Source organism: Lonchura striata, chromosome 8 (genome assembly GCF_046129695.1).
Source record: "Lonchura striata isolate bLonStr1 chromosome 8, bLonStr1.mat, whole genome shotgun sequence".
Classification (NCBI taxonomy): domain Eukaryota; kingdom Metazoa; phylum Chordata; class Aves; order Passeriformes; family Estrildidae; genus Lonchura; species Lonchura striata.
Window position 1 is genome coordinate 21,573,167 of NC_134610.1, and position 15,777 is coordinate 21,588,943.

A 15,777-nucleotide genomic window follows, 5' to 3' on the forward strand; every position below is an offset into this window, starting at 1 on the left:
AACGCAGAGAGGCTTCTTGCTTACGTCGACTGTGGAGTAAACAAAGTCCGGCGGTGGCGGGCAGAGGCAGCACCGCTTCGCTTCAGCCAGCAGAGCGAGCTGCTGCTCAACTTTTGAGCGCGGCCGGGCTGACGCTGCTGGCGGAGGAGCGCTCCGGGCCGGGCCCCGCCGGGCTCAGCCCGCCCCTCCCGGCACGGAGCGGTGCCCGGGCCGCCTGCTCGCCGAACGGCTTTCGGAAACTCGGAACTGGGCTTGCAAACACCTTCGAGGTCGAAGGTGCCCCCGACATTAGTCATCACTCGAAATGAAGAGTGGAAACCAACCTTCCAAGAGCAGAGTAGGCTGAATATGGAGATTATTCTAGAAACAGGTTGGATCCTTCTCACAGTAGAGAACAAGTAAAGTAAATATCTCCTCTTTGCTGCAACAAGAGCTTCTAGAAGTGGAGTCATGATTGACAGACAGTTCAGATTTGTGCATGAAAATCAAGTGCTTAAGCAGGGAGTTTCAGATATTTCTGACAGTTATATCTAGTTTTATCAGAGGAATGACCTTGCTAATACAAAAGCCACAGAGCAGATATTAAAACCAGCTTGAATGCCAAAATTGGATACAGATTTACAGCTCAGCTAAAGCTTATTTAACTGCTAATGACTTCACTGGAATAGAATCTGTTGCTTACAAAGTCAGTCAGTCTTATTAATACATTGAGATTTTTAATAAAGGGTGAAATGGATCAAAACCTGGCTGACAGCCATAGCCGTTCAAGTTTACCAGTAATACAAGTGTTTCTTTTTGCAATTAAATGCTACTGAGCAGCAGCTCAGAAGTGTGACGTATGGAGCCTTAAGTTTTATTATACCTGTTCTTTCCCAGCTGTTACTGATTCCTGTCAGTGAACCTTTCAGAGACTGGCCAGATTTTGATGGTTAGGATGCTTTCAGATCTTCAGGGTAGCAAATAGTTTCCATCTGACATTCATCCTTGCTGATTTAATTCAATAAGGCGACCAGCAAATACAGCTAATGTTCCTATAAAACAAACTAGCATAAATATGCCAAGGAGGAGATGATCAAGCACCATTGCAACAAACTTCCATTCTTCTGCAGCCTGGGAAAGAAACAAAGGAGATGGTAAAATCTCTGCAGAGCCCTGTTTGTTACAGAATTCTTGTCATTTACTATCTTGAACAAGGGGAAGACTCTTCTCTAAGTGCCATTATTGCTATGTAAAAAATATTCATTTTCTTCTCAAAAGCAGGTCAGTGGTTAAGAAAGCCTAAGCAACCTAGACGTACAAGTTTCAACACTAAACTAACCAGAAACCCTGAACAGTTTCATTTTAAAAAAATGTTGAAAACTTAATTGTTAGGCCAATGATTGCTTCTGAGAGTTTAAAATCTCGAAAGCAAAATGCTTAGTTTGACCCAAATAACTTTTGTTTTCCCGTTGCTTTTTTGTTCTTATAGGTTATCTAGGCAATTCCTATTAATTTAACCCCAATCCCTGCTTTCCATACACTCTAATGTCTTGTAAAACCTTCTTGGTAGCTCCATTAGTCTTTTTTCTAGTTGTGGGACACCATGAACCACTCACTCTGTACCTTTTCACTGGATGCTTTTGGTGGGAACCCAGTACAGTAAGAGCATGCAGGGTGCAAGGCACCAAGTACAGCAGGGTTTCCACTCTGGAACTCCACCTTAAGGAGTGACATGTGCTGGCCTAAAGCACCTTCTGCTTGTGCCTTGGTTCTCCCACAAGTAGAAGAAGCTGTTGTAACTTATCTAAAGGACACTGATAATGAATACTATTTTGAGGCGGTTCAGAAGTGAATGCAATGAAGTGATAGCCTTCAGAACCTTTCATTTATTTAGGGAACTTGTCTTTTAAAATCCCCTGGAAGAGATATATCAATAGTGCCCAGGTGACACAAACAGCTGGGCTCCACTTCCGAAGGGGGCATTTGCTGTAACCTGAAGACCCTCCTTGTGAGCCAAGGAGGAAGTGAAGCCCAGAGATGTTGAAGCCACGCCAGCCCTGCTGAAGACAACAATTTGTCTGCAGAGAGGCAGAGGAGTCACAGGGAACATGAGACTACAGCCAGAGCCATCTCACATGCTCCAAGAATTTGTTCACAGGAAAAAACACCGTGGTGTAAATCCTGTCAGTGAGAAGTAAGCACCTCCTTTTCAAGAGAGTGGGTCAAATTAGTTTCTCAGAGAGCTCCCCTGTCTTCAGACTAGCCTGCAGCTCAACAAGAGAAGTCTGTGACCACTTTGGAAGGTGAAATACCAGGACTAAATTACCCCTGCAAAAGCTGTGTGAGCTGTGAAAGCTGAAATAAAAGAGGGGTTAATTGTACTGAATGTGCTAGAAGGAGGCAGAGATAGGTTTTCCTAGGGAACGCTGCCATGTGTGACTCTATATGCTTTTATCCTTCCTTTGGCTTGCAATGTGGAAAAAGTCAGTAATCAGATGGCTCATGACATACTTCATTTGGAGGGACTACTTGTATTCAGGAATAAAACAAAACCTTATCAAAACTGGAAATAAATTTTGTAAGTTACATTTAACACTTCTCAGATAACACTACTAGTCTTTTGGAGTTTGCCTTCCTTCCTGGGTTTTCAAAAGCAGTAGAATCTTACTTACTAGGGCAAGATGTCTGAGTGGGAGACAGAAGAAAAGTGTTTTGGAACTTGCTTACAGTTCTTAAAACCCGTTTCTTACTCACAGACACCCCATCTCTATGGATTCACATATCACATAAGAAAACCTTAGCACTGACACTTTTTCCTTTTCTATTATTTTGGGAAGCCAATATTCAGTTAACATCTGTGACAGTTATTTGTTGCTCCGTGTTGACTCCATTAAGGGGAGAGGACTGTCCACTGCTAGAGCCAAACCACGGCTTGGAGTGTTTCTGTAAGGCAGGGATATTTTGCCAAAAAAGTAAGATGTAGCAACTTGAAAGCTAGAAATGAATCATACACCAAAAAAAGGCTTACATTGCTGGCTTCTTGGTCCGATTTCATAGTTTCTGCAATGTATTTGATTCCCTCTATAGCGTTTTTCACGTCTGGATTTTTGGTAAGTGGGGAGTAGAAGTTGACAGGCATAGAGCCTGACTTTCCAGAAATGTCAGATATGTCAATATCTTCCGCAAAAATATTTTTGTCTTGTTTGTCTCTTGATGGTCGTTTCATTGTAGAGAAAAACATGATGTTTGGGATTGTGTCAATAAAGATCTGAAAACAAAGGGAGAAGATGACAGTTGCTGGTCTGTGGGGCTGTGTTACAGCTGCAGCTGTGTGCTGAACAAAGACAAGCCTCTCTCCCCCCAGATCGCTTCTGCAGATTCCCTCTGCAGCTGTGTCACGGCCCACGCCTTGGTTACACTGGGGCTTTTGTCAGCCCCACATCCCGGGGCAGAGGGAGTGACTGCAGCCTGCAGCCATCACCTTTGGTAACATCCATACCACAGGCCTGCAGCCATCACCTTTGGTGACAGCCATTCCACAGGCCTGCAGCCATCACCTTTGGTGACAGCCATACCACAGGCCTGCAGCCATCACCTTTGGTGACAGCCACACCACAGGCCTGCAGCCATCACCTTTGGTGACATCCATACCACAGGCCTGCAGCCATCACCTTTGGTGACGGCCATACCACAGGCCTGCAGCCATCACCTTTGGTGACGGCCATACCACAGGCCTGCAGCCATCACCTTTGGTGACAGCCATACCACAGGCCTGCAGCCGTCACCTTTGGTGACAGCCATACCACAGGCCTGCAGCCATCACCTTTGGTGACAGCCATACCACAGGCCTGCAGCCATCACCTTTTGTGACAGCCATCCCCTGCCCCACACCCAACATCCACACACGAGGTGGGCAGCGATGCCACGGAGCAGATCCTCAGCTAGCACGAGCTGACAGAGCTCGAGCCAGCCCATCTAACTTGAAACATATTGCCTACAAATCTGATTGAAGAATGGACTACAAAGAAACTCTTTTGGCTACTGAGGTTTGATTTTGCTATATTTTGAATGCTTGCTATACAGGCATATAAGGTTTACAGTAAGAGACTTGCTGCCAGAGCAATGTTAAGCACATGGAGCATTTCCTGTTGAAATTTCCCTTCTGCAGGGATTGTTTGTGCTGCAAACAACACAAAAGAGGGAATCTGATATAAGCTGTAACCTTAAAAGCATAATTCGAAATACACAGAAAAAACTCCCTTCATTTCATGGTTTAGTATGAACCAGGCAGGCTTCAAATCAGATTATCTTTGATTCTGTCGCCCTGGCAAAGAACTTGTAATGACAGACAACCAATATTTTATATGTCTTATGATTACCATTTAGACTCCTGTGCAAGGATCTCCCAGGGGCTGCAGAACAACTGTATACTGGAAAAGTACAGAGAAGATTTTTCTAGCTTTTGCTAAACCATCTTTTGCAAAATGGGGTGCTGAAGTCAGGTATTTCCAGTGGCCTTTGTGCTCTGCACTTGTGCAGGCTGGTGGCTGGTCACTGGCAGGCAGCAGTGCCTTGCAGTCAGATGGAGAATTAGACCAGGATATGTAATTCGTGTCCAGATGGACATTTTCTTTTCCTGTTCCCTACTTTTAGCTGCCCATGTTTTGTCTCATCTGTTCCTTGCAAGACTCTACCCCAATGGACAATTTTGTTACTTAAAGGAGCACTTTTAGCAATCTTACTGACTTTACACACAGCTAAGTAGTAAACACTGGCTTTTGTGCCTAGAGACCTTTAACATGATGCATTTACCTCCCCAATTCTTTTTGACTTTTATTAGAAAACCTGCCAATAAAATATGGAGCATTTGGTGGAAACCAGCAAGTGTGCCAAGGCACAGAGCTCACCTTCCTGACCCAGGGGGGCATGGTGTGCGTGCTCGGGGAGCGGTGGTGGGTGTTGATGACGATGACGGTGATGATGATCGAGGCGATGACAAACACCATGGTAAACAGCATGTACTTGCCAATCAGAGGCACTGCGCTGGAGGTGGAGGGAATCAGCTCCACGATGACCAGCAGGAACACAGTCAAAGACAGCAGGACAGAGATGCTGAGGGTCATTTTCTCACCTATCAGATAAAAGCCCCCCAAAATCATTGCTGCTCCTATCATTCAGTACAGAGAGCATTTATTTGAGAAGCAGGATGTGGGTAAGGGCCGTTCACACAAACATCTGTGTGCATTTGCAGTGCTATCATCTCTGCCAGCATCCAAAGCATCAAGTAGGCTGGGCAAACCTAAGAGCCTAACAGCATCAGCTCCAGCACTAAGGTGGGAATTACCAGGAATAACGGGACTGAAGTGTGGGGGCTGAATATTTTGCCTTGCTAGGAGCATTTTGTGGGCTCTACATTTTGAACAGTGCAGCAGATACATCTGATTAGTGCTTGCTCTACAGCCTCCTGAGGGTTTGCTTCTCTTATTCTCTGTCTCTGGGCTGAGAGAGCAGACTAAAATCACATCTGACATCAGGTCAGTTGCTATGCGAGATCTCCTTGCATGTGGAGGGTGTCAAAAATTAATTATAAAATATTATTCACACATTTTTTTAAATCCAGTTTAACTTTGTAGAAAGTTTTCCACTCAAAAAATTCATCAAGTATTTAATAAGAAGGGCCTCACACTGCAATTAGGCAGTATGAACATCTGACAAAAGGGTAAAAGAATGAAGGAGAGCAATGGTTGCAGGGTGCATGAGTGGCTCAGCAGAGACAAAGGAGGCCAGAACAGGTCAGGATTACTCTGTGTCACACAAGGTAATGTGTGTGTGAGCAGGTAATAAACTCTCTGCTCTGACATGGTGCAGAAGGGCCTCTGTCACCCCTGTGTGCACATTTACCGCAGGATGCACTAACACACTGACTACCTATGGCAAAACATAAAAATTATCCAGCTAAATCTTTAGTTTGCGGAAGTTAACTGGATAGGTTGTCAGCAATTTCTATGGGAAAGTGCTCCAATTTATTTATTTCAACAATTTCAGTTTTCAGCACTTATCCTTTCTTTGCAGAATATTTAAGGCCATTACTTCCAGTGGAAATGTCCAGTTTTAGTATGCACTGGCCTTCAAGTTGGTTTCAAATACTGGGAATTTCTTAGGAACTTCTTAGAAGAGCAATTTCTATGGAAGCAGTATGAATAAAGTTACATACCTGAATCTGTGGGTAGGTAAAAAACTAACCCTGTTAAAAAGGAGAAGAGCAGGCAGGGTATGATGACGTTCACAATGAAGTAGAGAGGCAGGCGTTGCATGAGGAAGTGGTAGGTGATGTCCAGGTAAGGGGTGTCAGGGCAGCAAGCGTAGTAAACCCAGTGCTTCCAGCCTCGGTAATCCTTCATCACCCACTCCCCACTCTCCATGAAGTTACTCAGGTCTGGGCGATCACTCTCCTGGCAGCAAAACATCCAAATGAATTCTTAATACCAGGAATTCTGAACCAAACCAAAACTTAGCAGGTTTGGCACAGGAACAGGATTCCAAATAACTCATGCACTTTATGGAGTTTTTTCGGTGAGTAAACAGCTCTAGTCTATGTTATTTTTCCTTAGAATACCAGCCTCTACACCACATTCAACTAAATATTTTACAGAAACAGTCAGGGATAGTAGACTGAAAAAACATTACAGATAGGAGACATACCTGATGGGACAGGGAAGGAGTTTTTGGCAATGGAAAGTCATGAACAGAGAAAATATAACCCCTCAAAAAACCCCTAAACCTGAGAAAACAAACAGTAGCAGAAGAGGCAGCATCATATCAAGTGGTGCAAAGCTGCCAGAGGACAGATAGGAGACTGTTAGGGCACTGGGATAATATGTATGCAGAATTTAGGAGCCAAACAAGGAAATCTTGTGCTAGATCTACAAATGAGAATTTTCTGTTTTACAGGTAGAGTCTGCTTGTTTTTCCAGTCAGAACTAGGTCATATTCCAATCTGAGATTTCTCTTAAAAACATGTGCAGGTCTTTTCCCAATTACAAACTCCTTGCTTACCGGGTTAATAACAACCACTGTACCATCATATGTCCAAGTTCCCAACTTCATACTGCAGTTCTGCTGGTCAAATGGGAAGTGCGTGACTATAATTTCACAGTAACTCTTAAAAATAGCTGGTGGTGTCCAGGTGATCAGACCTGTGTGCTCCAGAAGGACTTTGGTGTATTTTACAATGGCAAAGTCACCGTCTGCACTGCAGAAGGAACAAGGACATTAAATGCAATATGGGCAGCATAATCAGCAGAGTCACAAAAGGATTTCTCTGGCTGCGGGTCAAATGACTCCCCAGTGCCTGCTCCTGGAGAAACTTACCCTGAGGAATTGTACCCACTGGAACAGATGTCATGGGAAAACTGTCCCACCACAGTGGTGCCACAAGGCAGAGCTCCTCCCTGCTTTGTCCCTCCCTGCCTCCCTCAGCAGCTGGCACCCCTTACTTGTTGTAAAGAACAAGGTCTGGCCGCCAGATATCATCTGAGGGGATGCGGATTTTTTTTACACCACCGTAGTCATCTGGATTCCATCTGAGGTTGACGTCTGTCCATTGCTAAAAAGGGAAGATTTCAGCCCCTGAGAGCCTCGCTCAGCACTGGGGTTAGAATACTTCCCAGAAACAGTTCCTCCCTTGCTTTGGGACATGCAGGTACGCATAAACATATGGGAGTGGGACCCCCAGCTCATTTTTTACATTAACTTAGAGTTGGTTTAAGAAGCTTATAAAAAAAACGCCAAAACACCAAAAGAAAAGAATACAAAACTATCAGAAGCCTACTGTTTGAAATACAACCCCAAATGCTATTCTTAGGACTCTTAGTGTCTACCACTTCATTCTTTAGATCTCAGTAAGAAGAAATGCTCTGCTATCTGACCCACCTCTCCAAGCTGCTCCCAAAGGTATGAGAGTGTAGGCAGTGCCTGTGTTGAGTGCATTTGTTTGAATTAGATGAAATGGCTAAGACTGTTCAGTTACCTGTTTTAGGCGTACGTTGGTTGTCACAATCTGATTTACTTCATCCTTAAAAAAAAGGAAAATAAAAAAAAAAGAAGAAGGCAGTATCAGCAAGCATCAGGACGAAAGGATAAAAATTGTTTCCTTAGAAAAACACCACCATTTGGCACTATCACATGAGCCACTGGCTCAGCACTCCCCGCGTTCGTGCCGTACCACGCTAATGAGCTGGATGAGCTGCAGCCCCACGGTGACAACGACGGCGTCCCGGTGGTCCTCCACGGGCCGCACCACCTTGTTGTAGTTACTGAACAGGTCCTCCACCAGGCGGGTCTCGTCCTCATAGCCCCGGGCCAGCCCAGCTGCAGAACAGCAGGGGTGGCACCGGTCAGAAGGGGCAGGGAACAGGCACAGCACCGTCAGCCTGAGGCTGGCATGCAGGAAATGCTGCCAGGCAAGCTGCTGGGGGGGGATAACACCAAGTCCTCCCTGTGGCAATGGCCTCCAACCAGGAGATGAACAAATCCAAATAGGCAGGATCATGAATTTCAGACTGAATATTAGGGGTTTGCCAGCCTGAAACTGTGCTAACAGGCAGTACTTATGGGCAGTTAAACACAGAAAATGTCCAGGCTCAGGGATTTCTAATGTCACCCTTTCCACCTTCAATTCCATGGACCTTCTGTGACACTGACATGAAAGGTGAGGGCCAAGCACACCAGGCATGGAGAAGGCATCACCGCCCCCACTCCTCGCATCCTCAATCTAAGTGGAACGAGAGCTCCTCTCTACAACAGGAGTTGCTTGGGTTGTGTAGGTGGTGAGAAAAGGAAACCACCCACTGTGTGGGGTAGGTCCATGGACAGCTCTGCCCGCAGGCTACCCAGCATGACCTGGCCATGCTGTGCCAAAGAGCCTTGAAAGAAAAATTTCACAAGTGAAAATGGCAGGGAGCAACCCTGTTCCAGTGGAGCATCCACAGTGCCTGTGCATGGCACTGCACTGCCACGAAGCAAGGGCACTGGAAAACAGATGGGCCCTGCTTCCAGAGAGCCTGTGCCAGAAGAAGCAGGCACATGATGTCCTCGGATTGTAGCTGCTTCACTGTTACAGGGGAGGAAAGCAAATGGGAGGGGTGCTTGGGGATGTTTTTATATGTGTCCCCTCTTTAAAGGTAGTGAGATGGAACAGAACAGCTGAGCCTCATGGCGAGCATTTTTGGCAGATTGCACCCTTGTCTCCCCCTCTCTGTTGAATCCTGGGTGACAGAAGTCAACAAGAATTTTGCTGCTGACTCCAACCTAAGCTAGGATTTCTGATGGTTTCCTAACTGACTTTTCATCAACTTCTTTTACACAGCTGAGTTGAGATTGCCAAGGATTCTGCCTTGGCCTTGTCCTGCCATGAGATTATAAAATACTTGGATGCCAATCAGAAAAGCTGTCTGTTGCAGACAGACACTGGTTGCTTCCTCTGCCAGGAGGCTGAATGAGGGTAGGCAGGAGGCATCTTTCAATTTTTAAGTTAAGATTACAGCGTCACATCTAATTGAAGCTCTATGCTTTATTAATGCAATTAAAATCCTTTCACATTTGCTCCCTTCTGGTGTAACTTGGTAAGAGTTTAGTATACTGCTTGAATTTTCTGAAAAGCTTTTAGGATCACAAATATTTATTCTTTTAAGGGATGGTTTAAAAGGAATTAGCTCAGTACAACATATGCAGCTGTCAATCAATTCTACCTCCTTGTCAGTTACCCCACAACTTAATGAAACTTCTTGTAATGATTTTTCACATTCCAAGTCATGCTTACTAGATCCTTTCACATATTTTGAAATACATGTAGCACTAAGGCAAATGGGAGCCTGAAAAAAAAGATTGCAGAGAGAAAAACAATTAAATACAAACTTCCCCACTCAAAATATCTGGTGCCTGAAATTACAAATATCTGAGCTGCTACTAACACACTCCAAAGCTTTCTTTTAAATGATCAGGTGTTTTCATAAAACCTTACCAGTAGAACAGGCTGCTCCTGGAACACACACTCATGCTACGTGTATGCAAAGCCATGGTCCCACATGCTCTGGGAGGAGACAACCCCCTTTCAAGGCAATGGCTGGAACACCTTACCTGAGGAGATGAGGAGGAGTAGTACACAATGGACCTTCATCATCCTCTTGCTGCACTCATACAGATGGAGGCACACACAAAGCACCTCTGAGGTCTCTTCAGAGGGGGCTGTGCTGCCTCACCAGGGTGCTGCCAGAATATACCCAGCAGGGTATTGATTTACAGCACCTGTTCTGGGAATGGCAGCTGAGGGCCACTGCACCACCGGGCTGGAAACAGGAGCACAGTGTGTTTCACCCATCAAATATCTTCTGCAGTTTACAGAAGGTCATTTTTTTTTTCTAAGTATCAATGTGATTGGTGACTTACTAAACAGACACACACACAAATAAACTAAGGAAGAATTATCTGTAAGTAACTGAACATCTTGGTGAGATCTCAGGAACTTTTTGTGACTAGAGCAACTTGCCAGGTTTAAGGTTTTGTTTCTCTGAAGCAAAACAGAGCACAGTCACTTATTTCTGATACACCCCCATCAGTGTACAGACATCATGCTGGGAGGAGGCTGCTTCCTTGGCTTCACAGAGGCATGGGAAAGCTTTGAAGAAGTAAACATGTTCAATAGAGATCCATCTCCTTGAGTCTACCAGGACTTCGTGGTAGAGTCCTCACCTTGAAAGCTATTAAGTAACTAAGAGAAGACAACCCAGCCTCCTGCTGCCACCTCTATACTTAGTGAACTGAGAAAGTCAAGCGATAGAAACGTGTCTGGTTTGTTTCTACAGCAGGGCAGATCCAGTGGATTTCTGTAGAGTATGCAAGTGCTTGATTTTTATTGCCATAAATCACCTAGAAAGGAGAGAAAGGGATGTTTTTGGTAATAATAGTCATTCAGGCTAGCAAAGAAAATAAGAAACTGTGGAGAATTTTTATATATATACACACACATACATATATATACACATACATATATATACACACACCTATTTACCTCATATATACACAATTATCTACTCTGAGCTCAACAATATCACTCAGGAACAAAACGTTGAGAGAGATAGTCCTGTGAAGTGTTCAGCAGCATAAGAAAAGCAAGCCCATCAGTTTCCAGGACAGGAGAGGAAGCAAAAAGGAAAGAAGCTACTATAAATCTGTGAATGTTCTCTGCAGTTCAGGTCATCTAGTTTCAAAAGACTTGGAAGAGGCCCAGGAGAAAGTGACAACAACATCCACAGTGCAAATTTGCTTCTGTACCTGGAACAGATAGAGAGCATGAGCCATCAGTCTGAAAGCAAGAGAGAGAGCTTTGGTAATGTCTGTGAAATCCCAAATGGTCTGGAGAAGGCAGATTTAGATTCACTTGCTGCCCCCATGCAAAAAAGTAGAGGGCATTGATGTAAACTTAAGAGTTGTCCAGCTTAACCAAGACAGTTCTTCACAGAGCGTGTCTGCAGTGGAGTTGGGTGCCGCAGGGGTGTCTGTCTGCAGAGGTTTATCTGTGCTCAGAAAAAATAGTCTGCTAAATAATTTCATACTATTGAATGTACACACATACACACTCCCCCTGAGAAGTCTGTCACTGAAGTCCCAGAGTCACAAGCCTCAGGATTCTGGGGTGGTGTCCTGGGAATAGACTGCCTAATGCTAATGGTATTCTTGCATTTTTCTCAGGCAACTGCCATGTAGAGATAGGACATGGCACTGGGTCACCTGCCACACCCATTCTTACAGTGTTCCAAATTCCCTTTTCCAGAAAACATTCCCCACAAAAACCTTCTTTAGCTTTGCCTCTGGGTGACACCAGATGTATTTGCTATTTCTGCTTGATATCCTTTGTGCTGTCTGCCAGCTGGCTTGGTGTTTCATGCTGGATGCCTTTATTATTATTTTAATTATTTTTTTAATCACTTTCCCTCACCCACCCCCCCTCCACTAAGCATTCAGCCTCTGCATTTACATTTATCCTCCAGTAAAATCTCTCCATCTACATAACTCGGGCCTTGTTCCTGGCTGGCAGCTCCCATTGTTGCAGAGATCTTATTTCAAACCCGCGTCTGACTGCTCCCAGCCTTTATCCCAGGCCAGGCAGCTGCTGTGGAGATACAATTGCATGGAGCCATTGTGGGAATGCTGACCAGGGCCCTCTGGATCCTCTCAGAGTCCCAGAGCATTCCTGCCCACCCTGCCAGGTTGGCTCCAAGAGGGACGGGGGACAGTGTCACCACACTCTGGCGCAGCAGCCTCGGCTAACAGAGGTGTCAGCCCTGGGAGCCGGCAGGGTCAGAGTGGGGGGCCCCAGCAAGTCTGCAGCCCCAGCCTGGGGTGTTTGATGTTTCTCTTGCAGCTGAGCCGAGCCTCCCCCACCGGCTGGGAGTCAGCGCTCGTGTTGGAAGAGGAAGGAGCAGGTATTTGGAGAAGGCCTTGGGGGAGCAACAGCCTGGCTGCGAGAAATACTCCCTGGCAGAGGCACAAAGCCTTCTACCTCGCGAAAAACCCAAAGCAACCTGAGCTACTGCAGTTAAATATGGACAGAGAAGTGAATGTTGCTTGTTGTTCAACTAGGGAATGTGACCCATCACGACCGAGGTGAAAAAGCAAGGGAAGGGGCTGAGCTACACTGAATGCCTGAATTTGATCAATTGCTGGGATGGGTATTTTTCTTCAGAGTAGTCAGTGAATTTTTTGACAAACGTTTCATTCCCAAACAAAAACCCCTTTTTACACCTATCTTGACTCCAACATTTTTGGCTTGTTTTTGTGAGCTCCCTCCCCCATCCTACACAAACCCACTAACCCCCGTAGGCAGACCAGCCTCATTCAGACCGATTGGAAAGCAGCAAACTCACTGCTTGCTCAATGTAGGGCATTGCTCCTTCCATCCATGCACGAGGAACAAGCCCCGCATGGGCTCCTGCCCACAGCAAGTCAGCTGTGAACCAATACTCCTGCAGGTAATCGCTTTGGCAGAGTGACACTGCACAGACACAGGGAGGCTGAGCAGAATTCCTCATGCTTCTGACAGAGTGAGGAATACAAGATTTTAACTGAAATTTTTGTCACAGAATTGCGTGCAGAGAGGCAATGCCCGATGGAAGAGAGCAGGTGCCAGAGGCTCCAACAGACACAAGGATGACAGGGCCTGTGGGAGGATGGAGGTGGTGAGAAGCAGGAGCAAAACTAATAAAAAGAAAGGTTAGATAGTACATCAGGGAAATTAAAGGAACGAAAGCTTGAAAATAATAGCACTGTCCAGCAGTTGTAGCTTCAGTTTTCAAATGCAGCGTATATATACCTTTTTAAATGCATTTTTGTATCAGGAAAATGTTTGGCGACAGTAGATGATGGCAGCAGCGAATAAGGCAGATGGCAGACAAGTATTGGTGAGTTTGCCTGCGTTTGTTCCCAGATTGCCCCGGTTGCAGTCACGGCACGCGTTCCCCGCCGGAGCCCGGCTCCACGGCCGCCAGATGGCAACAGCTGGATGAGGATTCAAGGGATTAATGACTGTACTTACCCAGTTTATTCCAGTGCCCATAAGAACATGCTAAGCATTAATATACATGTCAAAACGTATTGATAGACAAGATTTAATTCCTCGAATCAAGAAATCTAAATTTGCAATTTTCCATACTCGGACACACCTCTACCAACCCACAAGTATGTTTTATCCCCACTGATGTTTGTAGCAAATTTGGTTTCAGCACATATTTTCTTTGTTTTCTATTACATCACCCAAAGGAGTTGAAAATACCAAAAACTTGCTCAAAAGTGGTGATCTTAACCTCTGCAATTATAGAGCTTTCATATTATGGCAGAGACATGGTGCACAGTTACCTAACTGAACAATGCTTCTGGAAAGAAAATAAGAACTTGACTCTGGAAAGAAAGAGTAGAACAAAGAAAAGGTCCCCAGTCAAACAGGGAAACCAGAGCCACAAAAGACATCATTAGATGTCTTTTAGATTAACAAGGGTTAATCTAACACAAGTGAGAAGAGACATTGCTCACCTTTAAACTGGCACTGGCCTTCATGGTCACACTTCTCAGACAAAGGACACTGTCAAGAGAAGATTATTTACCCACTTTGGACAAGGCAATGCCCAAAGCAGCAAGAATTAAGACGGGAATAACTGAGAACAGGATCAGGAGAGGTGACTGGCCCAAGCTGAGCAACCACAAAATGTCTGAGGAATCAGTAAGCAGGCTGCAGTGTCTCACTGCCTTTTTGCTGTGGACACGCCAGGAAACCAGTCCTGGAGCTGAACAAAATTACTGAATAGAGCAGTGGCAAACTTAACTCCAGCTGACATCCTTGACATGGTTACTTCTCAGGCTCCCATCCAAATATAAGGCTTACCTCTGGGGCCAAGGTGCATCGTGCTGGAGAGCCAAACAAGAAATGAAAGAGGACAAGTCCATTAGCTGTGAGGTTTGCTCTGCCCTGCTCCTGTGGGCTGCTCTGTCAGCACAGCAGCTTGTGTGAGCCATGCCAGAGTGGTGGGGACAGCAGAGGAGCAGCTTTGCTGGTCCATCCCCTCAGGAAGACTTTCCTGCATGGCAGGACTCCTGAGCTACTCTGCTTCTGTGGTCAGGAAAATCTCATTAATTCTCAGATGCAACTAGGTGATGCTTGTATTTATTTATTCAGCACAGGCTGAAAAATGCACTCATTTGATACAGACCACTGCTGCTACTTGTTCTGAACTTTGTAATCATCAGCCACGAGTTTTCTCTCTTCAGCTGCAAAAAAGTCCACAAAACACAAAAGTCTGATAGTAAAAACTAGGCAGAAAGGGTGGCCTGGATGTCAAAGCTGGGAACCAGTTCTGCTGCATCCTGAGACAGCAGGATGTGGAGACAACCAAAGCAAAGTTTAAATGGGTGTTAGGCACCCAAGTGCTCTCCTAGGAGTATCTGCCTCTGGAGGTGACATTATTATATTTTAAGTGCATCTTCAGATGCTATTTGTAAGTATATATCTGAGTTACTACCAGTGCAGAAAGTAGCTCAGCATTACCTGACTTCTGGAAATACATGTTTTGTATCCCTACCCCATTCCATACAGTGGCTTTCACGAGTGGGCACAGGAGCATTTAGCCTGAAGTATTTCTCTGGATGCTCACATTTACCTGTTTAGATACATGTTTGTTTCTAAAGGCAGAGGATTCTCCACTGGAGTAACTGCAGAGCAGACTGTTCAAGTTTTGCTTCACATAAAAGCTGCTTGTTCAGCTCCCATGAGGTCTGACATATTTTGGCCAGTATTCCATTCTGAAGGCATTTTGAGGGGTGCTCCACTAAACAGCCAGTGGATAGAAGAGGTAGCAATGTAGGATTGTTTTGATGCTTAAAGTTGCTGCACAGATTGTCACAGGCCCTTCTCTGATTGCTGCTCACTGACTACAACCCTTCTGCAATGCCATCACTCCCAAATGCAAAATAAATCCTGAAACATGGGGCACCTCACAGCACATTCCCCATATAGCCCCAGCTATGGAATGAAAGCATAAATCCATCTGGATGTCACCTGCTTCCCATGGGGCTCTGGTGCCATGGTGAAAGGCAGACATGCTAAACCACCCCACATCACACCTGCAGTGAGTGCAACTAGGATCAACTTTTGTGATCCTGAGAACGCCTCTGTAACCCTGTGAGAGCTTTAGGGTGCCTACCTTTGGGATGCAGGTTCTCTCAGTGCTGCTGTGATCTGGATTAACACAC

At 45.3% G+C, this 15,777-nt stretch overlaps 1 protein-coding gene across 1 annotated transcript; it reads right to left on the reverse strand.

Moving 5' to 3' along the window:
- Window positions 1-425: 425 nt before the first annotated feature.
- On the reverse strand, window positions 426-10,240 carry CHRNA1 (cholinergic receptor nicotinic alpha 1 subunit). Its single transcript, XM_021552375.3, has 9 exons — window positions 10,117-10,240; window positions 8,204-8,349; window positions 8,009-8,053; window positions 7,476-7,585; window positions 7,036-7,231; window positions 6,194-6,431; window positions 4,887-5,110; window positions 3,008-3,247; window positions 426-1,110 (listed from the first exon to the last, which is right to left on the reverse strand). The coding sequence occupies exons 1-9, from the start codon at window positions 10,157-10,159 to the stop codon at window positions 979-981; spliced, it is 1,374 nt and encodes a 457-aa protein (XP_021408050.1). The 5' UTR covers window positions 10,160-10,240; the 3' UTR covers window positions 426-978.
- Between the last annotated feature and the right edge of the window lie 5,537 nt (window positions 10,241-15,777).